Below are 25,350 nucleotides of genomic sequence, written 5' to 3' on the forward strand. Positions count from 1 at the left end.
ACTTCGAATTTTTTCAATTGAATACACGTTGAGAAGGCTTGGTCTATAGGATTCTCACCTATCTATACCTACATCCCCTCTTGTTTGGACTTAGAATTTTTTCAATTGAATACACGTTGAGAAGGCTTGGTCTATAGGATTCTCACCTATCTATACCTACATCCCCTCTTGTTTGGATGTAGACATTTTTCAATTGAATACACGTTGAGAAGGCTTGGTCTATAGGATTCTTACCTATCTATACCTACATCCCCTCTTAATGCAAAACATCTAGAATCATTATTTAATGCAAAACATCTAGAATCATTATTTAATGCAAAACATCTAGAATTATTATTTAATGCAAAACATCTTGAATCATTGTTTAATGCAAAACATCTAGAATCATTATTTAATGCAAAACATCTAGAATCATTATTTAATGCAAAACATCTTGAATCATGATTTAATGCAAAACATCTAGAATCATTATTTAATGCAAAATATCTAGAATCATTATTTAATGCAAAATATCTAGAATCATTATTTAATGCAAAACATCTAGAATCATTATTTAATGCAAAACATCTAGAATCATTATTTAATGCAAACATCTAGAATCATTATTTAATGCAAAACATCTTGAATCATTATTTAATGCAAAACATCTTGAATCATTATTTAATGCAAAACATCTAGAATCATTATTTAATGCAAAACATCTAGAATCATTATTTAATGCAAAACATCTAGAATCATTATTTAATGCAAAATATCTAGAATCATTATTTAATGCAAAACATCTAGAATCATTATTTAATGCAAACATCTAGGATCATTATTTAATGCAAAATATCTAGAATCATTATTTAATGCAAAACATCTAGAATCATTATTTAATGCAAAACATCTAAAATGATTATTTAATGCAAACGGTATTAAGATATAAATATATTTGTAAATTCTTGATTTAAGACGAGCGGAACTTTTTTTTTAATTTGAACAGATTAATGATAAATATTTTTCCTTTTTCGTTGAATCTGAAATGTAATTGTTTCGTTAAAGTAACTTATGTCTCAAAACCTATCAGACAGTAATGAGTTTCGTTTGGCGATATGTTGCACTCCTAAAAAAAAATAAATAAGTAAAGAAAGTTGAATTTCTTCTTACATTTAAAGTAAAGTTAGATAATAATTTAATTTGACCTTGATATTGACGCAAGGTTCATGCATTGCTCGTATATACTGATATGAAAACGTTATGTTTATCTTCAATAAAATTTTTGGATGATTTGAGAAATTTCTTAGTAGGACGGCACTTGGAGTAAATGTGGTATTATGGTCATAGATGATTCTAATTAAGAGTACGATAGACATTTTCTAAAGTGTGAGAAAATGGGTGTTGTTGGTCATCCTTTATCAGCATGACTAGAAAATGTCTCGTACTTTGTTAAAATATGATTTTTATGTCTTGTGCAAATATTTCAAAGTGTAGTAGCTGTTCTATCTGTAGTCATTATGGGCAAATAGAACAAACAGAACTTTCCTCATATGTACAAATAAGGTTTGTCATAAAATTGTCATACTATTTATAGGCTGATTCAATTTTTATTCTCTGCTTTGATATTACTAGTTAAGTGATCTCATTGTTTTATTTTTTGTTTTCACGTATATCAGGCTGACACAAGGCTGTTGGCTCTGGAGGCTCTCCTTGGTGCATGAATTACATAACATTATGGTATGTTTATAATTCAGGAAAAGATAATTGTTGTATATTTTAATTTAATTTTTTTTGTTTGTTTTTCTGTTTTCTTATTTAAAAAATGCTGGAATTGGACGAGATGTGGCAAAGATGCTGTCGAAATGTGGTGCCAAAACCTATGCCCTCAGCAGGACTGAAGAACACCTGAAAACATTAGTAGCAGAGGTCAGATAATTTTTTTTTTTTACACATATTATATAAATAAATGAAAATAAATTAAAAAACATGCTTATCAGGTCCAGAAGCCACTCGACGTTAAAAGTTAATGAGATGGATGAATTGTTAGTTGAATGATGAATAATATTTTTTATTTTTTTTATTACATTTTCATCCCAAACAAGGCGCATTGCCACTTTGGTGTAGGGGGCTACTATGAGGGGCAACAGCTACTGGGATACTATGTAGGGAGTTGGGCAGCAAGATGTCAGTTCATTATTAAAGTTGTAGATGTTGCATGGATTTTATTCAATAAATATTTCTAATTCCATTTCCTTTTTCTCTCTCATATGAATTAAATAAATTTTAAGTATGTAATTAAATTCTAACTTGCAACGTCAATTTTTAGAATTAAATATTTAAACTTTATGAATGTAATACTTTTTTTATGTTAATATTACTAATTTTCATTCAATTTTTCATTCAATTTTTTTATGTTAATATTACTAATTTTCAACTGTTTTTATGTTAATATTACTAATTTTCAACTGTTTTTATGTTAATATTACTAATTTTCAACTGTTTTTATGTTAATATTACTAATTTTCAACTGTTTTTATGTTAATATTACTAATTTTTAACTGTTTTTATGTTAATATTACTAATTTTCAACTGTTTTTATGTTAATATTACTAATTTTCAACTGTTTTTATGTTAATATTACTAATTTTCAACTGTTTTTATGTTAATATTACTAATTTTCAACTGTTTTTATGTTAATATTACTAATTTTCAACTGTTTTTATGTTAATATTACTAATTTTCAACTGTTTTTATGTTAATATTACTAATTTTTAACTGTTTTTATGTTAATATTACTAATTTTCAACTGTTTTTATGTTAATATTACTAATTTTTAACTGTTTTTATGTTAATATTACTAATTTTCAACTGTTTTTATGTTAATATTACTAATTTTCAACTGTTTTTATGTTAATATTACTAATTTTCAACTGTTTTTATGTTAATATTACTAATTTTCAACTGTTTTTATGTTAATATTACTAATTTTTAACTGTTTTTTATTATTTCGCTTCACATTTTTATCTTTATGAACATTCCTATCATAATTGGAATTATTTTTATTTTATTATCAGATATATGCATTGACATCTTTTAAATCTCTTAAAATTTTAATGCAAAATTCTATTTTAAAAATAGTTTTACCTTAAATTATGTCTTAATTTACATTTTTCTTTCTCTTGTTTAATTTTTTATGGTTTGTTTTTACTTATGATTTTTTTTTAAATTAAAATATATTAAATTATCAGTAACATTAAAAAATAATTAACTTTAAATTAAATTATGCCTTTTTTTTACATAAATGATTTTATGGTCGTAAACACTTAAAAGCATTAGACCATTTAATTTGACAAACTTCTAATTTTCAATCTTTATTAGTGGTGCCATATGAATTCAAAGACATTTTTTTGTTCAGATATTCAACTAATATTATGAAGTATTTATCTTAAAATCTCACAGATTATAATACACTAAAAAGGGACATTAATAGTTTATTGGAAATTGATATTATTTACCTAGGTTTAGGGTTCCAATATTGAATCAAAACTTCTTGCCAGCAAAAGTAGTTCAAAATGAGAGTCAGCCAACAAACCCAGTTATCTATTATAAAGTGAAGTCGTATTCCTATCTGTTTAATATATACAAAAGGTGCGCTCGATATAAATGCAGGTGTAATTCAGGGGTCGGTCATGAACCTTTATTATTCCTGATATTCATAAATGATCTCCCTGATAAAATAGTCTCTGAGATAGGTGTATTTACTGACGACACCACACTGTATAACAGCACGAGGAGAAAACAAATGAAGACATATCTAAGGCAATGGCGGCAACCCTAGTCTGTAATGGAATGGGGTCAGAAATGGATGGTAACATTCAACGCTGCCAAGACTAAGCTCGTTTCCTTTAATAATTACATGAAACCTTACCAACCACCAATAGCTATGTCTAAAGATAAATTAACTGAAAGTATTTCATTCAAACTCCTCAGCTTAATGTTCACGAGGAACATAAGTTGAAACAGATACATTGAGAGCATTGCCAAGGCCGCTGTGAAGAAGGTGGGCTCTCTCTACCATGCTAGAAAGTTACTTACGCCAGAAAGTATCCTATACCTCTACAAGGCGACCATTCGCCCATGTATGGAGTATTGTTGTCGCATTTGAGCTGTTGCATCTGCTACTAGTCTCTCACTTCTGGACAAAGTTCAAAAGAAAGTCGCCAACCTGGCATGTCCTGAACTGTTATCTAATCTTAAACCTCTGTCTCATCGATGAAATGTTACATCCCTCCGCCTGTTTTACAAGTATTTTAATGGTGAATGCTCTGACGAACTACAAGCCCTTGTACCCCCTTGAGGTAAATACCCCTGACAAACAACAAAGTCCCACCCCTACACAGTAGAGATCCCTAGATGTAAGAAAGCCTTCTACTTTAATAGTTTCTTCCCCGGAACTGCTAGACTTTGGAATTCCCTTCCGGGTTCCTGCTTCCCCAACTGTACTGACATGCAGAAGTTCAAGTGTAATGTAAACAGACATCTTGCTGCTCAACTCCCTACATAGTATCCCTGCAACTTATTTCCCTGATAGTAGCCCCCTCCATCAAAGTGGCACTGTGCTTTGTTTGGGGTGAAAATGTTATAAAAAAATAAAAAATATTATTCATCATTCAACTAACAATTCATCCATCTCATTAACTTTTAATATCGAGTGGCTTCTGGACCTGATAGCATGTTTTTCTTTTATTTATTTTTATTTATTTATATAATATGTTAAAAATGTGCTTAAAAAAAAAGTTAAATAATCTCAACGAGAAAACTTATCATACTTGCTAATGTCATATCTCTCTATATATAAAAGGCACTTTGTATATATGGGTCCTGGATATGACCTTAAATTATATCCGATGGTGAGGTCCCAGCTTGCAGGCTTTGGGGAGTATGGAGCCACCCTTTAATTGCCATTGCTCCCAGGTCCACTCTGACCCGGAGTTGTAGTACCTGTTAGGGTTCCAACTATAGGTTAAATAGAAACTGACTTGAAAAAAAACAAATATATTCTATTAAAAATTTTTTTCAAAATCAATGGATTCGGCATTAAATAACCTGAAAAGGGTTGATATGCCGTAAAACAAAAACATCCAACTTGTATGTGTAAACTTGTTCCCTATAGACTCTGAAACAGCTGAACCGTTTTTTCTTTGTTTTTTTTTATTTTCACTTAAATGTATTATTTTAGAAGTTCTACAGAATCTGCTCTGCTGGGCCTCAACTTCAGTATTCAATATGGTATCACTTCAATAACCAACATGGTCACAGAAAAGAACATAGAAAATCTTGTAGTCTATTTTTGTTCCATTGAATAAATTTACTTTCTTTTGTGTGTGTATTTTTTTTTTTTTTTTTTGTCCTGAAACATGTTCTTTTATTACAGTGCCCTGAAATTCATGCCGTTGTGTGTGATTTGAGTGATTGGGACAAAACTTGTTCCACAGTTACCTCCCTTGGACCCATTGATCTTCTAGTCAATAACGCTGGCATTGGTATCCTGAATTCGTTTTTAGAAGCTAAGAAAGAAGACTTTGAGCAGTAAGTTTAGTTATTAGTTTTTCAATTATTTGGTTTCCACAGTTATCTTTCTTTCTTTTTTTTAAGAACTTCTATTTTTAGACAGGAGAATTATTACAGCCCATTTTCCTTAAATTGCTTATTTTCAAGCTCATTCATTGGTTAGAGGTGTCCATATTTAACAGTCTTCCATCATGTTCATTAGTTCTTCTGATGACATCATCATAACTGGTCCACATATACATAATTTCTGGCCTTCCTTTTTTAAAAAATTTTTTGATTTCCACATTATTAGTTAGCATACACATTTATTGTTTGGGCTCAAATCAAGTTATTAAGTTAGATTTATGTCCAAGGAACCTATATCTAAAATTTCAATTGTTTATACCCAAAATTGGTGGAGGAGTTTGGTAGAGTTCTCAAAGGTCAAATCGTTAAACTTTGACCCCCTTAACAGCCAAATTTCTGGCCGAAAATGGATTACAAAGATTTTCCCAAATCTCCATACCCTGTATATTAAATATTGAGTCTGTAAACTGAAAATTGACAGTTATTGTGTAGGGAAATGTACATACACACTTTCACTTTTATAGATATATAGATAATCATTGCAAAGTTTTTTCAGTCTTGTTTTAATTAAAAATTATTGAAATTAGTAGGGCTTTTTTTAATAAAAATTATTGAAAACACTTTTTGTGCTATATTTTTTAAAGAATAATTATTGAAAACACCTTTTAAAATCTTTTAAAACTATAGTTTGTGTGTTTGCTATTATATTGTATTTGCCTCATAACTAAAGACGTCTTAATACATAATGTGTATTTGAATAATTTTGACTTTCAACCTTTCAGGACATTCAGTGTTAATTTGAATGCAGTAGTGAATGTATCACAGGCAAGTCAACTTTGATATTTCTGTGAATCTTCAAGAAAAAAACTTAATTTTCTCAAGGTTATTTTAACTCTTTTTGTTTATAAGCAAACTAAAAAAGTCATTTATTTTCTTTTTGGTTAACAACACATTGCATCAATTTCTTTTTAGAAAAAAATGAAAAATAAACACATTTATTCACCATTGTCACTAGTTTTGTATTATTAGAGTGGGCTATTGTTCAGGAGAGTTGGAGAAATGTCTGAAATTATAAAGCTTTCTGAAACAAAAAAGAATGTCTGCATTTCATAAATAAAAGCCTGTTAGTAAAACTCTGAGAAAGCAAGTTAATATGTTTAATTGCTATGTATGTATGTATGTATGTATGTATGTATGTATATTATTATTATTATTATTATTATTATTATTATTATTATTATTATTATAATATATATTATTATTATTGTAATATATATATATACTATTATTATTATAATATACATATTATTATTATTATTATTATAATATATATATATTATTATTATTATTATTATAATATATATATATTATTATTATAATAATATATATATATATTATTATAATATTAATAATATATATATATTATAATAATATATATATATTGTTACAATATTAATAATATATATTATAATAATAATAATATATATATATTATTACAATATTAATAATATATATTATAATAATAATATATATATATATTATTATAATATTAATAATATATATATATATTATAATAATAATATGTATATATATATATATTATAATATTAATAATATATATATTATAATAATAATATATATATTATTATAATATTAATAATATATATATTATTATAATATTAATAATATATATATATTATAATAATAATATATATATATATATATTATAATAATAATATGTATATATATATTATAATAATAATATGTATATATATATATTATTATAATAATAATTATATATATTATTATAATAATAATTATATATATATATATTATTATAATAATAATTATATATATATATATATATATATATATATATATATATATATATATATATATAATGATTATGTAATTTATATGACTAAAAAAAACAAAATATTCCAATTGTTGCATCTTTAAGTAAGTAGTTTGTATGGACTCTGTTTTGGTCAGGGAGACTTTTTTTTTTTTTTTACATGGAGGTCACCACTTATCAAGGCCCAGAAGCCACTCTGGGATAAGGGTTAATGCGTGTATAGTAATCAATGGGATAGTAATCGTTAGTAATGGAGATTTGATAAAGTGTCTTACTTAAGGGGGGGAGCGGTTCATCAGGAATTTGTTTATATTAGACTTAAAGACATCCCAGTTGTAGTCAGGTGGATTTTCCTGTGTTAAGTGGCATAAGCCATTGAAAAATATATTCAAATGCATTTAGGTGATCCTCAATGATCATTGCTGTCTTCATTGTCGATTTTGGGGTTCTTGCTCATCAGATCAGACCCCTATTTTTTTTTTGCAAAATTTATCATTCCCCTTTTTCCATTTGCAAGTCAGCCAATGAAAAGGAAGCGTGTATTCAAAAATTAATAATAAAATTGCTATGTTCTTATCGAGTCGATTCATTTATTGGATCATTTAATCTAATCAAATTATTTTTTTAAAATCATATGGGACTCATAGATTTAAACTTAAAGTAAAACTATAACAACGCAATCATAAATAACAGATGGAGTTTTAAATTACTAAAGTTAAAATACATAACCAAAACTTTCAGATGCCATGCTGGTTATAATTGTTGTCATATATTTCAACTGATTTTAAACGCTTCCTTGCTCGGCTAGTTGTAATAACTTGCAAATATCATAGTCGAAATTCTGCTGGGTCTCCCTGCTGTTGGCGGCCATTTACTTTTTTTTTTTTGACTCCATGCCTAAAGAAACTTCAGCCATATATATATATATATATATATATATATATATATATATATATATATATTAATTCTTATTATGAATATTTCATCTAATCTTATATGTATTATAATACATACTTAGATAATTGCCACTTATATACTACTAGAAAATAAATGTAAACCTAAAATATTTTGTGACTTCATCACCACCAGAACACAAGATTTTATGTTATTGACATAAATACACCTGTTTGTGTTGGCAAAAGTGTGTTCATTTTTATGGTGCTTATTGCGATCAATAAATCTTTTGTTTAAGCCAAGATATGTTCATCTAAACCGCAAGAACTTTCTCGTCAACCTAAATAATTTTCATGTGCATAATATATACTTAGATGATTGGCATCAATAAACATGACCAATTTAAAAAGAAAATGTTCTCTTTAGCAGTTTCTCTTAGTTTTTAAAAATTTATCACACATTTTTTTTCATTTTGGATATTTTTTCTTGATGAAATAATTCTATTCACTGAAAATTGTTTCAAAATTTGTGCACTTCAGGTGGTTGTGAAAAGAATGATTGCAGATTCACGCAAAGGGTCTATCGTGAATGTCTCCAGCCAAGCGTCTATTATTGGACTGAAAAATCATGCTGCTTATTGTAGCAGCAAAGGCGCCCTTGATGCACTCACCAGAGTTATGGCCTTGGAACTAGGACCTTTTGGGGTGCGTGTGACCAGCATATATTTCATTAAAACTTTTCAAATTTTGAAATAATCTCTTTTCAAAGGAAAGCATTTCAGTTGTCAACTTTGAACTTTAAAGCGTGTAAAATTTTAAGGGGGATGTTGTAGTTTGCTTGGAATTATTTGAAGATTATGACAATCAAGTCTTGTAGGAAATAAAAAAAAAAAGAATACAGGGTGACCAAAAAAAACGGGCCCCAACTCTAATTAGGCCTCGTTTCTTAGTGTTTTGTCCGAATGAAATGAAACTTTGGTCATAACTAGTTTATTATATTCAAAACATCACATCAAAACACTAGGGTCTTTGGCCTTTGTTTTCTCCATTGACTGTAAAATGCTCAGAAAAACAATTGAATGTCCACTGTTTTTTTTTTGGGGGGGGGGGGGTCACCCTGTATGTGCAAATTTTTTTCTTCTCCTGGAGATGAGTTATACCTCAAAGATTGAAGAACTTAACACCACATTACCGTCCTGGTGCGATACATCATGTTGATAAATATTTTATAATGGAAAAACTCAATCATGTTCTGCAAAGCTAAACAAAATTTTTGTTTCTGTATAAAACAAGCAAACCAAACACCATGAATAAATATTTAAAGATATAAAGAACCTGAAGTATAAAAACGTTTTACAAAAATGACTGAATTCAGCATTAAAGAACTGGAAAAGGGTTGGTATGACATAAAACAACCAAACCAGAATTCCGTCTTTTTTGCGTCACTTACATTGAAATAGATGAAGATCTAAACTGGCAGCATCCGAGGCTCTTCAGATAATGGTCACTGAACGACATGGTATCTAGCATTCAAGTGATTCCTAGATGCAGGTTCTTGTTGCTGAATAAGAGATCATTTGAATCTAAATATCACAATGCAACTTGACGGCAATAAATAAACGAGCAAGGCGGTATTAGTCAACATCCGTGCATAATGCAGCCAAAGAAACAGAACACATGTCCTCGCATTCATTTGGTCCTTCGAGATGAACAGGGGTCAAGTATTCAAACGGTGACCACTACTATGGTAACTATCTTGTTAGCTACAACTATCGAAGAAGAATACTCGTTTCAGGACAAGTCAAATTAATTTCCGAACAGAACAGTTTTGCATCACTTTTATGTTCCATTACGAAATTTAAAATAACAGCATATACTAAACTTTATGTTTGGAATCCTTGTTGTAATTTTGATCCAGATCCATTAGATGATTTTGATTCTAGAAAATGTCTCAACCTAATTAGAGTTGAGGCCCGTTTTTTTTTGTGGGGGGGGGTCACCCTGTATATATATATAATGTGTATGTGTTTATAATAGATGTGTGCTTATAATGCTAATGTAAAGTAAACCCAATTAGTGCAATATGAAAAGAATAAAGCAACAGAAAGTGCTTCTTCATGTTTTGAATTATTTAATTTATATTTCAACGTTATAACTTTATTTACAAAATGTTTCAAAGTAACAGTCGTGAATCATGATCGTTTTTTTTTATGCCCCAATAAGACTTCACTTATATTTTGAATTTTTTGGTTTAGATTCGTGTGAATTGTGTCAACCCAACTGTGGTATTGACAGAGATGGGCTTGACCTACTGGAGTGATCCAGCCAAATCTGAAGCCATGCTCAATCGAATTCCATTGAAAAAATTCGCTGGTAAGTTAAAAGATTTTAGCTTTTTTCATTGTCCCCCACCCCCAAGGATTTTTCTATTTTTTAGTTTGAAATTGCATTTTCATTGCTGAATGGGCAGATACTTTTATATGCATCCAGGCACCTCCAACAGAACTTTGATTATCGGCTGTCACACTTAAAATATTTTTGTTGATCTGTTATGCTTAACTAGCTAACAGTGCATAATAGTCAAGCACCTCAGCAGAAATAACCTTCTTAGTGACATGCAATATGGTTTCCGTTCTGCTAGATCTACAGCAGATGTGCTAACGGTTATATCTCATAAGATTAGTGAATCTCTCGACAAAGGCTTCCTTTCTAGGGCAATTGCTCTTGACATATCAAAGGCCTTCGATAAGGTATGGCACAAGGTCTACTTCACGAGATTTCCAGCTACGGTATAACTGGAAACGTTTTCTCAATTATTAAATCATTTCTCTCTGATAGGCTCATAAGAGTAGTGGTTGATGGGCAGAAATCAGAGGCCCACAGTATTAATGCTGGAGTCCCTCAGGGGTCCATCCTGGGCCGAACTCTTTTCCTGATCTACATCAATGATCTCCCAAAACACATACTTAAATCATTTGTGACATTTATGCTGATGACACGACCATCTATGGCAACACATCAAAGGCCGTAAATGACAAAGTTCTCTCTGATTCTCTCTCCTCTGATCTTGAGCGCATGGTACAGTGGGGGAAGAGGTGGCTGGTTACTTTTAAAGCATCCAAAACCAAGCTTCTATCTTTACATCATCAACGCTCTGAACCCCATCTGGCATCAATTGAAATGGATGGCTCTCGTCTTAGGGAGGCTCCATGTTTTGACAAGCATCTGGGATTGACCTTTACTCTGAAATGGAACACGTGCATCAAGTCTGTTGCCAAGGTCGCTGGAAAAATGGTAGGATCCTTCTACCATTCCAGAAGATATCTCACTGCTGGTGCAATTCTCTATCTATATAAAAGCCAAGTACATCCAAGGATGGAGTACTGCTGCCATATCCGGGCAGTAGCTGCTAAAAACAGCCTATCCTGCCTTGACAGAGTACAAAATAGTCTTTGTGTCTTAGTGGGGGGATGCCTTTTTCTCTTCTCTGCAACCTCTCTCTCACAGAAGAGACGTTGTGAGCCTGTCATTGTTTTATCATTATTTCCATGGAAAGTGCTCGTCTGAGCTCCAATCTCTGGTCCCCCCTCGCCAATCTTTCACAAAAAACACCCGTCTAGCTGAAACTACTGTCAATAATTTTCCCCACTCTTTATCTATGCCTAAATCAAAACGTAGATTCCATGAGCAAAGCTTCTTTCTTAGAAGTGCACGCCTGTGAAACTCTTTTCCGTTTGCCTGTTTCCCACCTGACTACAACTTGGATGTTTTCAAGTCCAACATCAATAAATTCCTGATAAACCGCCCCCTTAAGTAAGACATTTTATCAGATCTCCATTACTAATGATTACCGCGATATTGTCCCATTGATACATGCAATAACCCTTATCCCCCGAGTGGCTTCCGGGCCTTGATAAGTGGTGACTACCATGTAAAAAAAACATTGAATTTTCTCAAAATTTCCCATTCTGATGTAAAAAGAATGAGAAATGTTGATTAAAAATTATGTTTTCATAATATCCTCCTCCATCCCCCTGTTATTTGACATGAAAATAGTTTAACAATATGGTCAAGCTGAGATAAGTAGGTCCCGCAGACGAGCCTCGTTCTGATATTCAGAAAATTTAGGTTAACAACTGGTGAAGCTACCGAAAAGTCACCCTTTTGAATAAAGAAGGATATAAACAATATTTTTAAAATTAATTTCTTAATTTTGCTTAAAAACAAAATGTCAACACATATGAAGAAAATATTTTAGAAAATAATTTCTTAATTTTAAATAAAAATTGATTGTAAAGAAATCTTTTTTTTTTGTTTTAAATAATTATTGAAAAATATTGCAAAGTGTTTACATAGCTGGTTCTTTGGGATAATAGGGGCGCCTGAAACCTCCCTTCCAAAACGAAAACTGCTTTAGTGTTTTTACTATTTTAAAGCGCTTTTTTTTTTAAGTTTGAAACACAAGTAGTGGCTAGTTAACTTAGAACAACAAGTGCGCATGGCGGAAATTCTTCAGGGTTTAAATGTATTGTAATGCTTTTATGGTGGTCGAAAAAAGTTTTTCAGCTGCCATATTACTTCCCATTTACTTGCCTCCCCACGTGGGCAGAGTTAGACACAAGGTCGGTTTTTAATGTAGAGAAGCATTTATTACTAAAAAAACGAAATGGTGAAATATAAAAGCAAGTTAAGCTAAAAGTTAAAAAAAAAACATGTTTTATTTTTTTAATTCCAAGAATTAAAGAAAGAAAAAAATTCAAAGAAATGTTGAACGTTTATTGCTATAAATATAACGAAGCACCGGTGTCACATTTCATACAACCTAACTGTCAAGATTTTTCAGAACGAGGCTCGTCTGCTGGACCTACTTATCTCAGCTGCGCCAACAATATTTATATGAATATTTAATTCAAGAAAATTTATGTCAAAACTTGTAAACGTTTCGGTTGCTGTAACTTTAAACTGTCTTCCTGTGTATCTTGTCAAACTCGGGAATCTTTTTACCAAACTCGAATCTTTCTTTGTTTTTAGTAGTGACATAATGAATAAAGTATCTAAGTACAATTCACTTCTAAGTGAAGCTTTTCTGGAGGTCCAAGGTTCAATCTTTAGTGCGGTGTGGGAAGTACAATGAATACAATTGAAAATTACGCAAGACTTCTACTTGGTCATCGCTGATAGATTAATAAATTTATAAGGTAATAATGGTTTTTATTATTGGTATTATTGACACTTGAAAACAACTATAAAAAATAATATTAAGGAAATTAAAATTTGTTATTCTCATTACAAAAATGCTAAATCTTTTGCACATACATACATCATCATTATTATTATATATGTATTATTATATATGTAATATATATACATACACACACATTGGTCTTTATTATGGAGAGTTATTAATTGTGCCTTTTTTTCCAGAGGTTGAAGATGTTGTCTACACCATTTTGTTTCTGCTGAGCAATAAATCCATGTCAACCACCGGTTCTGTTCATCCTGTTGATGGAGGCACCCTTTGTTGCTAATAAATCTTTGACTTGGATTCCATTTTTTTTTTCTCTGAACGATTCTACTAAGTCTTCTTTCCAGAAAATGTTCAAAAATTATGGTGCTAAAAATAAAAAATTGTGTTTATGCAAAACTTTGAAACAATATAAGTAAAAATTTTCTCCTCTGCGTGTTTTGTCATTTTTTGAAAGTGGGAACTATTCCCAATATGTTATGCATTATTCTATTCTCATTGTGAACTATACATATATATATATATATATATATATATATATATGCATGAATAAATATATATTATTCCAAACAATTTAAAACAAAAAAACTCGGAATAACATTTTTGCATGGCTAATGACCCCCTCATTCTAAATCCGAAAGGTGAAAGAAAAACTCCTTTTAAGAAGTAAAATATTCAGAATTTTAGGTCCAATGGCTTAAATTTCAAAATGCAAAAACATCCAGTTAAACGTTCATAAAAGAAATTGGTCTTTTCGGTTGTACTGCATTTGCAGAAAGCTAAAATTCAGTCAAGGAAAAGTGCAAATGGATACATAACCAACAAACATACGCTTCCATTGTTTTTTGTTCCGCCCCCCCCCAATTGTTTAATGTATATATATTTTTTAACTGTTTTTCTTACAATTTATGATTGAATATCATAAATTGTTTTTTTATCTAATGTATCAACCAGCAAATTTCTAGCTTTGCTGCAATCATAATTTGCTAATTGCTTACCGTCCTCTGATTAGAAGAATAGCAAGAGTGATACTATTCACATTCCCTAAAGTGTTAAGACACACAAAAAGAGTGGAAAAACTAAAATAAAAAGAGGAAATAAGTATAAGAAGCAAGGTTAGTAGAAAGACAATTGGGAGTAAGTGGTTCACTAAAGCACACAAAGATCATCTGAACTAGGATTGTTAATCAAGTTATGGTGGCCAAAAAACCGGACATAAAGGTCGAAATATTCAGAGGTAGTTCACAGAGAGTTTTAGTGGTAGCAATTAGTTTTGTGACAGTTTTACAACAATTTTTCAGTTAGAGATAGTCGATTGCAGGTTGCTGCTTGGATCAGATGAGAAAAGTTTAGGAGGCAGAGATGACCTGACATCAACCAAGGTGTGAACGTTAGCGGTAAGACGGTTAATCATGTCACACACATGCAAAGTACAACTGATATTTGCAGAATTTGTGTTGTGATTTTTTTTATGTTTGTGAGCCATTGCGGTTGCTCCTACTGCAGTGAGAGACGATGACATGGAAACGGTGTTGAGATTGGCGATTGTTGTGGGCGGGGGAACACATGGTTGCACACAGGCGATACTAAGAATATAATTAAGGATTACTTAAGATTTCTACCTGGTCATGGCTGACGAACTGAAAACAATGCCTTGTAGAATAAATATAGATTGCAGTTTGAAATTCTGTACAGATTTCAAAGTTACACATAAACAGTCCGACAAGACACATCTGAAGAAGGCCGAAGGTGGCATCAACCGAAACGTTGTGGGAAGAATATTCAAGATGAAAAGAGTATAAAAATCCATCAAAGATGTTTAGTTTTATTAAGATTATACAAATTAAAACAAAGGCCAACATATAAAAGCCACAGTCAGTTTATTATTTTGAAAATTTTAAAATAAAGCACCAGTTTCGATATTCAAGTAAAAAATAACAAAAGAAATGATCCTTCACTTTATGGCCATGAACTAAATTGACAATATTAATCCAAAAGAATTGATTGTTGAGTTTTATTGAACCACAAAAAGATGACTTTAAGGTGCAGCAATACAACTCTATAAGAGACTGTCGATTGATTATGTGTTAGTTTGAAATAACATTTTCATTGGTCTGTCAAACTTTAGTTTGAAATAACATTTTCTTCAGTCTGTAAAGCTTCAGCTTAAATAGCATTTTGTCATTTTATCAGCTTCAATTTAAAATAGTATTTTCATTGATCTGTGATGCTTCAGTTTCACATAGCATTATCGTCAGTTTGAAATAATGCTTTTTTTGTTCTGTTATGCGTGTTTGAAACAGCATTTTCTCCAGTTTGAAATAGCATTTTCGTTTCTAAACCTTGAATAAATGCATCTCAGATTCTCTATTCTTATATTATGATAGAGAATAAAGATGAACAGAAATCCAATTTCTCTTTACCCTTAAGAACTCGAAATAATCGTTGCATCAAATTTTCGACAAGCAAATTTGGCATTTTATGATTTTACTATAAGAGATTATCCTAGGATCCTTTATCCCTGACGTAAAGTGAGCATAGGATTGAAAAGAATCTAGCTTCTGACATTAGTAACATCTTACTAATGTCTGTGTATGTATATTCATTACTGTACTCTCCATTGTAATAAACTTTTATTTCTTCCTTTATACTGATGTAGCAGGTGTTCTTTCAGCTCAGTAACAAAGATAAAACCGGAGAAAAACCCATTCAATGTGACTTCTGCATCCAGAAATTTGCATGGAACAACACGCTCCAGATTCATCGGAGGATTCACATCAGGGAAAAGCCGTTCCAATGTGAAATCTGTGGAAAAAAATTTGCCCAATCCGACAAACTCTGACGCCACAAACAAATGCACCTGCAATGAATAAAAAAAAGGGAAGAAAATCTCCACTAGAAACAAGCAGTCATCGACATCCACAACGCCCTCTAAAAAAGCTGACGATTATCCACAAAATGATTATTTATCGGTGCTATAAAAATATCCAGGTGTAATTTTAAATAAGATTTTTGAAGACTTTTTTTTAGTGGAAATCGCTCCAGACAAGGCGTGATGACATTTGATGCAAGAAGTTAAAAAAAGATTACTTGAATGTCAAAACTTAGTCAATGATTAGGTGTTACATGGATAGACAACACAAATTTGTCTCTTGATGCAATCAGAACTGATGAAATAGGAAGGAAATAATAAACCTTTCTTTCTTCCTTATTCTGATGTATCAGTTGTTATTTCCATGCCGTAACAAGGCTACAACTTATTTTAAAATCTACAGAACATTATTTCAGTATAAAGTTGAAATGAAAAACATTGAAATTAACCACGGAATATTACACCTCCCTTCCATCTCTCCCCAGATAATTTATCCCCATTTTTGTTCGCTATTTGAAACAACACGTTTTAAGTTGGTAATATCACTTCATTTGCTATTGATCCTGGGTTTGCTTCTTGTTTCTCCGAAATGCATAAAACTCCAAAATACACTTTATCAACTGATAGGTTTGTTTTGTCAAAACTTGGAGATATAATGAAATAATGACTGCAAAGAACTTCTTTTCTTCCTCTTAAAATCAAACGGAATTTCCATGAACAGAGTCTCTGTCCAAGAACTTCCTGTGAAACAGATTACCACAGGATTGCTTACCTGTAAGTTAAAATCGTCTTCAAATCCAATGTCAACAAATACTTGACATAAACTGTTTGTGTAAATAATCAATTTTTTTTTCTTTTTCGTTCTGTTAATCATTTTCAATCGTTCATATTTGTCATCATTCATCTATCCATCTTTTTTTAATCATTATCTTTGAGTGGTTTCTAGCCTTGATAATCGATGACATTAGTAAAAAAAAGAAACAGTTGCTGTTGAGATTTTGGAAGTTCTGAAAGCTTTGATTGAATCTTTTTTTTGCGCGAAGCAGTGTCTGCAACTGAACCGGTGGTTCAAATTTCACTCAGATGCACAAAATGTGTTATGATATTCACAATTTGCTCATAAAAAATATGAATTTTTGTCTGTTCTTTTTTAATTTTTCTTTTCATTTCTTCATTTTGTATATATATATATATGTATATATATATATTAAAAACCAACACAACATGTTTGAGTTCTGCATCAGTTCTCATTTGTCTCAAGGGAATCATCATTCAGTAATGAGAATTCTGATCCAGCTGATGGATGCGAAGACGCATCACTCAGCTCTGTGTCGAGCCTCGAGTAAAGACTTAAACTCGGGCTGTGAGGTGATGAACCTGGTTTAAGCCCTGAGGGACTCATCGCTTCCGGGTTACTCTTGGCCAATTTCTCTGCTTCAAATTTCTCTTCTTCTATCCGAATGAAATCAAACACAGATTTGCTCAAGCTGCCTTCGTCTAAGGGATTATCCTTTTCTTCGTGCTCCCCTTGAATATTTGGATAGGTATCAGGCAGATTGCTCGTAACCTGTGAGTCAAGGCTGGGACTCATCTCTTCTGGAGAAACCTCATCTTTGTAGTTTGATTTGGTTGCGTTTTGATTCATGGGGAGAATATTTTTGTGGGCCGTCAGCTTTTCTAATGTACGGATTATCTGGAACAAAAAAAAACTTAAGTTAGAGAAAGATGAAGCATACGAGAGAAGAATGCATAATTGGTTATCCAGACTTTAGCTTTGATTGCCCTCTACTCGTTGTGCTGTTCGGATGGAAGAATCTAGTGACTGCTAGGTTTTCATTGTATGGGTAATTTATTTCATAAACGTCTCACTAGACAACTGATCATTATGAAATAAAGTTGCAATGCAAATCTAATTTTATAATCAGATTTAAAAAGGCAGATCTAGTTTTTTTTTCAGAATTTTTACCATATCAAGCATTTTTGAAGAACAATGTTCCATATAACAATCTAATGAAAGTTAGTCTTTATATAAAGTAAAGCTTGGTCTGATTCTCAACTTTGTTGTCATGAAAATATTTCTGCTTACAAATCAATATTTGATTCTAACTAACCAGCTAATTGGGTGGATCCTGGCAGCATGTTTTTAAAAATAATGAACAAATCAATTTGATTTCATTTCTTTCATAAAATGATTTTTCCCAGTCAGAATATTTTTCAATTAGAGAATGAAATAATGGTCAACTGAAAAAGCAATGTTTACAAGGAAGAGAGAGTGAGAGATAGAGAGCGAGCTACTTCATAGTTTATAGCAGGTGACATTCTCTGTCTCTTTCTGTAATTAAAAAGAAGGGTATTGTGTTATAAAAATAAGACACATTCACAACTAGGTTGTTTCTCTGTCTTTCCTTTAAGTAGTACAATAGCTCAGTTGAAAGTGTCAGGTTAGAGTGTTTGAGGATGAATTTGGAGATGTGCCAAGAAGATGAGTCAAAGTTTTTCAAAAGACTGATTACACAGGATGAAACCTGAGTCCATCTCTATGATCCAGAGATTAAATCTCAGTCAATGCAGTCGAAGCACTTGGACTCACCACCTCCAAAGAAGGCAAGGGTGCAGCCCTTTGCTGGCAAGGTCATGCTCACAGTCTTCTGGGACCAAGACGGAGTAGTGATGACAGATTTCCTGGCAGAGGGTACCACAATTACAGGAGCCTATTATGCTTCTCTTTTGAGGAAATTAAGGGAAGCTATTAAAATCAAGAGGCAGGGCAAGATCAGCAAAGACACACTCCTCCTGCAGGACAACACTCCGGTCCACAACTCGCATGTCGCCAGATCAGAAGCACGGGTGTGTGGTTATGAAATCCTCCCCCATCCTCCCTACTCTCCTGACTTTCACCTCTTCCCAGCCATGAAGTTGTTTTTGAAAGGAAAGCATTTCCCAGATGATGCAGCCTTGATTTCTGAAGTCATGTCATGGTTAGAGGACCAAGCTGGGGTGTTCTACAAAAACGGTCTCCAGATCTGCATCAAACGATGGGAGAAATGTATAACTCTGGGTAGTCTATATGTAGAGAAAGACTAATAACTGTGCCAAGTTTCATTGCTCTACTATGGGAATTGGGTCAGGGGCATTACTTATTGCACACCCCATGTATCTGAAGGTCACTATTTCAATCACTGGTCACTTGACATCATTTTTTAATTTTTTTCTTCTTTCTTAAACTTTGTTGTTTCTCTCCGTAAAGATTAAGATAACATTACCTAAACAACAATTTGTAGTTTTATAACAATTTGGATCATTTTATACTTTAATAACCAAATGATACTGTACTAATTAAATTTAACTTCTTGACACATCCTAGAAGCAGCTTATCCTGCCTTAGAGTTCAAAATAGACTTCATAGCTTAGGGAGGATGCCCTGCAACTTTTCCCTGCAATCTCTTTCCCACAGAAGAGAAATTGTGAGCCTGTCTCTGCTATATTATTTTCATGGTAAGTGCTCGTCTGAGCTCCAATCTATGGTCTCCCCTGGCCTGATTTTCACAAAAAAAGACTCATCTAGCTGAAACCACTATCAATAATTTCCCCACTCATTATCTGTGCTTAAACCCACACAATAATAGTAATAAGTATTTTCAATATTTTCCTTCTACATTCTCTCGTCCATTTTTTCAATTTACATATAACTCAAGATGTTTTTATACGCATTAGAAAGATGTTTTAGCAGATAAGAATCTTTACATTTATTTGAACATCTGCTTTACTATTCACATAGGATGCCTACTCGAGAGAACTTGATTGTCATGAAAAACCCCTGTACAGAGAGACCTTAGGCACTCCAAGATAGTAGTCTAGTATAGCATTCACATTCTCCCCAGTAGATAATCACATTCTCTTAAGTAGATAATCACATTCTCTTAAGTAGATAATCACATTCTCTTAAGTAGATAATCACATCCTTTTCAGTAGATAATCACATTCTCTCTAGTAGATATTCACATTCTCTTCACTAGATATTCACATTCTCTTCACTAGATATTCACATTCTCTTCACTAGATATTCACATTCTCTTCAGTAGATAATCACATTCTCTTCAGTAGATAATCACATTCTCTCTAGTAGATATTCACATTCTCTTCACTAGATATTCACATTCTCTTCAGTAGATAATCACATTCTCTCTAGTAGATATTCACTTTCTCTTCACTAGATATTCACATTCTCTTCAGTAGATAATCACATTCTCTCTAGTAGATATTCACATTCTCTTCAGTAGATATTCACATTCTCTATAGTAGATATTCACTTTCTCTTCACTAGATATTCACATTCTCTTCAGTAGATAATCACATTCTCTCTAGTAGATATTCACTTTCTCTTCACTAGATATTCACATTCTCTTCAGTAGATATTCACATTCTCTTCACTAGATATTCACTTTCTCTTCACTAGATATTCACATTCTCTTCACTAGATATTCACATTCTCTTCACTAGATATTCACATTCTCTCTAGTAGACATTCACATTCTCTCTAGTAGACATTCACATTCTCTCTAGTAGATATTCACATTCTCTCTAGTAGATATTCACTTTCTCTCTAGTAGACATTCACATTCTCTCTAGTAGACATTCACATTCTCTCTAGTAGATATTCACATTCTCTCTAGTAGAAAGTATTAACAATCGTTTATTTTGATAATTTAAACGCGAAAAAAAATTGGGATGCTGAAAACGTACACAGTAAAACAATGCGTGTTATCGTTGTGTTGATTATTTGTTTATGTATGCATGTGCAACCGGAAGTTGTAAACCGGATGTTGGGGTACAACACCCGTTACAGGGTCATTTGAGTTTTATAATTATATAGATTGTAAATTACTCTTAAAGTTTTAAATAGCATTTTCGTTGCAGTGTATGTCTTGTCTTCTAATGATTACCTTTATATTAAACAATGCTTCAAGCAATTACATTAACATCTTATCTGAGTAATATATAGTTATACATATGCAATAACAAAATGAAGAAATGGGGTTCAAGTTACTTTTCGTGCTTTTGATTTGATCAACATCTCATCAGTATGATCAGCATGCGATTCATTATCGTTACGTGTGCTTGAGATGCTGTTGTAGATGTTGAGCAGGTTATCTTTACTGAAGGAAGCCATTAGATTCAGATTGACAAAGTCTGTTCGGCACAGCCATTCCAACATGAAGAGACATATCTGAAAAACAAGAATACAAGACATGTTGTTGTTGGCAATTATTTCAAAACAAGCTTTTCAAGCAGATAAAATTATTCATTGCTGAACATGCTGACATTTTTATTTAAAAAAACTTATGGTCATGACTCATTCTTTCTTTATTGCCCCTCATCTTTCCCTTTCTTTGGAGGGGACAACTTGTGACCCTTCACCGCTAACACCGGGGCTGGCCTTTTTCACTTTTCCATGGGTTGACGGCCACAAGAGTTTAGCTGCTACCGCCTCCACCTTCCTCTCCTCAACGCCAGACCTTCGCTGTAAGTTTTATCCTTCATTTTGTTTCCACATTAGGACTTTGATTAATTTCTTACTTTCTATTTCGTTAATATTTTGGACTTATTCAATTTCGATGTATTTTTAAGTATTTTCTGCTTCCCCCTTCCACAGCAAGCTTCACACTAATTCTGTTTTATTCTTTCTTTCTGTTTTCAGTTTTTACCTTCTTCATTTTTAATAAACGTGTTGATTCAATTACAAAATGTCTTCAGAGTTTTAATTTTGGAGAAGTGTTTACACTTTCCATCGTAAAACTTAAAACACTCTAGACAATGGAGCATGTGGTCTTTATGGGACGGAACACTTATCAATTCATACTTACTAACTGCGAGTGCTTTGCTGCGTCTGTCTGTAAATGGTGATTGATCAAGTTCAGAATTTTATCACAGTTAAGGCCACGGCATTTAGTGTTGAATGTTTCTAAATCAGTGCGTGAAGGAATTTGTCGGGGGTTTTGTATCATCTCCCTAACCAGTTGATCCTCTTCATTCCACTCGGGCAAACTGTATTCCTCAGAGTCAAGCCTAAACAATACACAAAAAGATACAGTCATTTCAATGACATAATCTATTTCTTTTGCTCAAAAAAATACAAAAATATTTAATTCATGAGAATTGGCAAAAAGCTTATAGTAACATCTTTAACAAAATTAAAAACTTTGAATAAACAGATATATTGTTTTTGAAACCATATTAAGATGCAAATATTTGATTAAAAAAAAATAAAATTATTTTTTTTTTAATTAGATGATTTTTTTAAATGAAATATTTGCATCTTAACATGGTTTTAAAACGGATTCTTTTTATTCAAAATTTTTATATTTAAATTACTTTTTTAAAATTATTTTCAAGAAACAACTACCAAAACAAATTGTTAATTCCAAAAGTTTTAAGCTGAGTTTTTTTCTTGTTACAAAATAGATGTTTTAACTTGTCTGAGTAACTCTTCGAAAAATGTGCAACTTTTATAATTTATTTAAAAATATTTTCCAATTTTACTGTTTGGAAAATATTTTTATTATTTGGTAAGGTTAAAAATATATAGAATATTTTTACTTATTCGGTAATGTAAGAAATAAATGATTTGCACTAAAACTTACCTGTCATCTATTAGTTCTGTGTTGGCCAGATTATCTTTATTGTTTGATATGTGGGATGAAGACAAACAATGAGGTTGAACAACATCAGCATCGTCATCCCAACCACCTCCTGCTTTGCCAGGGATATGTTGCGGCACAATCACTAAAACAAAAACAGTAATTTGAAATAATTAAAACAATTTGCTAAACTTTCCCAATGAATTCTAAAGAAATTCAGAGTTTGACTCATATACAGTTTATATATATATATATATATATATATATATATATATATATATATATATATATATTTCTGTATAAATACATTTTCTTATATATATATAATATGTTAAGCATACTTTCAATTTAAAGGTACAAAATGATAAATTAAAAAAAAAAACCTGTTGCTTACCTCGTGGAAGAGAATCTGTCAAAGTTTGAGTTAATATTTCTGTTTTCTGATCAAGTTTCACAGGCGCAAAATTGTTGCTCAGTTTGTGTGCATCAATCAGAAACGTTTGGTTGGACTGTGGAGATTCAGTCAGTTTGTCCAAAAAATTCCCAAGACTGTCCCTTAAAAGTTGGCCAGTTGTTTCTGCCATTTAAAAAATATCACACAAGGGATAGAAAAAATAATAAAATAAATAACATATTTAAAGCCATTTCTTTTATAAAAAAAAAACAATAATTTATCATGATGTTGTAGTTTGCTTGAAGCATTGTGCATAATGTATAAAGAGTTGTGTTAGAAGGCTATGACAATACAGTTAATGAGACAAGGTAAAAAGAATAATGACAATATTGAAAGATTTCAATAATTTTCAATTATAACTTGTCCATTTACCAACATGATGGATCGAACCAAAAAGGTATTGTGGTGTTATGTTTTTTTTTAATTTTCAGAAAGAAAATTGTTTTAAAATATGTATAGCTATCCAGTTGATATTTTGTTGAGAGTTGAATTAAACTGATTTCGTAGAATCAATGCAAAATTCAAACAAAAACTATTATATCCAGGCTTTTTAATTAAAGCGTGAAATTCTACTCTATTTTATGCCAATTACTCTAATAAAACAGCCTGGAAAAATATCTACAAAATAATTTTAAAAAAAAAACAAGTTCTTAATTAGCATTTTAGAGTGTAGAGGTGGATCAATTTTCTATATGAATTTAATGTAAAATGGTTACTCACTTTCTCGCCAGCTTGTTTTAATGATTACCCACTATTGAACTAGATAAGTATAAGAGAGAGATGGGAAACTATTTAGGTGGGATGACGGGTTGAGGGGAGCCTGGAATTTACTTGAAGAGTATAAAAATAGTCATTAATGACAAAATTAATCTTAAGGTCAATGCTGTGATCAAAATCCAGATCATTAATTTATCATGAATAAATAATACATAATTCATAAGTGGTCCCCAGTCACAGGTATATCTTCATTTGGGGAAATGACGACGTTAGGTTTCCACAACTCTTGCAGGGTGATGTTGACATCCCCCTACATACGAGGCCTGATATTTCTATATTGGTCACCCATCTGGTACTGACTAGGCTCAATGTTGCTTAACTTTAGTGCGTCAATGTGATTATGCCGTATTGTATTTATTGCTGTTCGGCTGAGGTATGGTTTGGTTCAGTTCAAGGTGGTCCATCCTCCCAGGCTTTATGTTCTGTCTGAGAAGAGGTTAGTCTACTTTTTTTTTAGCCATTTTTTGTAAAACAGAGTGTGTTGGCTTTTTAAAACAACACCTGACCTTGTGTCTGACTTGTAGAAGAGGAGGTAAATAAAATACTGTTGCAACATCTGGGCTTGTGCACCAACCACTAGACTCTCCTTCTGGGACTGGGTGCAAAAACGAATTTCTAATCTAATAAGTCCCACACTGCTTGTCAAGATCCAGCTCCTGTCACATCACTGCAGAGATGCATCCCTGTGCTTGTTTTATAAGTACTTTTACAGAACATGCGCCAGGTAACTCACCAGACTAGTTGCTACACCTCACCCTTTCATTGTAGAGGTTCCTAGATGCTAGTTTTCTTACCTCGGACTTTACCCTTTTCTGCTCCCCATTTCCTAGATAGTATCTACATACAAAAATTTAAATGTAATATGAACAAATATCTTGCTGCCTCAGCCAAGTTGTCCCTTATAAATCTGGCTCCAACCACAGCAGCCCTTTATGTGTCAGTGACGATATGCTTTGTTTGGAGTGAATTGAAGTATAAAAAAAAGTTGTGTTGCATAAAGT

At 31.7% G+C, this 25,350-nt stretch overlaps 1 protein-coding gene across 1 annotated transcript; it reads left to right on the forward strand.

Annotated features, from left to right (window-relative positions):
* The first annotated feature begins 1,830 nt into the window (after window positions 1-1,830).
* Window positions 1,831-13,891, forward strand: LOC145240350 (L-xylulose reductase-like). Its single transcript, XM_080103930.1, has 6 exons — window positions 1,831-1,905; window positions 5,414-5,568; window positions 6,399-6,441; window positions 8,904-9,068; window positions 10,619-10,736; window positions 13,788-13,891. Exons 1-6 carry the CDS (start codon window positions 1,831-1,833, stop codon window positions 13,889-13,891), a joined length of 660 nt encoding a protein of 219 aa, XP_079960056.1.
* The last annotated feature ends 11,459 nt before the right edge of the window (window positions 13,892-25,350 follow it).

This window comes from Euprymna scolopes, chromosome 19 (assembly GCF_053919585.1).
Source record: "Euprymna scolopes isolate OS-2025 chromosome 19, ASM5391958v1, whole genome shotgun sequence".
Classification (NCBI taxonomy): Eukaryota; Metazoa; Mollusca; class Cephalopoda; order Sepiida; family Sepiolidae; genus Euprymna; species Euprymna scolopes.

What these genes read in the sequence shown, in the direction of transcription:
- LOC145240350 (XM_080103930.1), top strand. Translation starts at nt 1,831, where the DNA reads ATGCTGTCGAAATGTGGTGCCAAAACCTATGCCCTCAGCAGGACTGAA. An exon ending in TGAAAACATTAGTAGCAGAG is followed by an intron (nt 1,906 to 5,413) that starts GTCAGATAATTT and finishes CTTTTATTACAG; the next exon opens with TGCCCTGAAATTCATGCCGT. An exon ending in TGGAACTAGGACCTTTTGGG is followed by an intron (nt 9,069 to 10,618) that starts GTGCGTGTGACC and finishes TTTTTGGTTTAG; the next exon opens with ATTCGTGTGAATTGTGTCAA.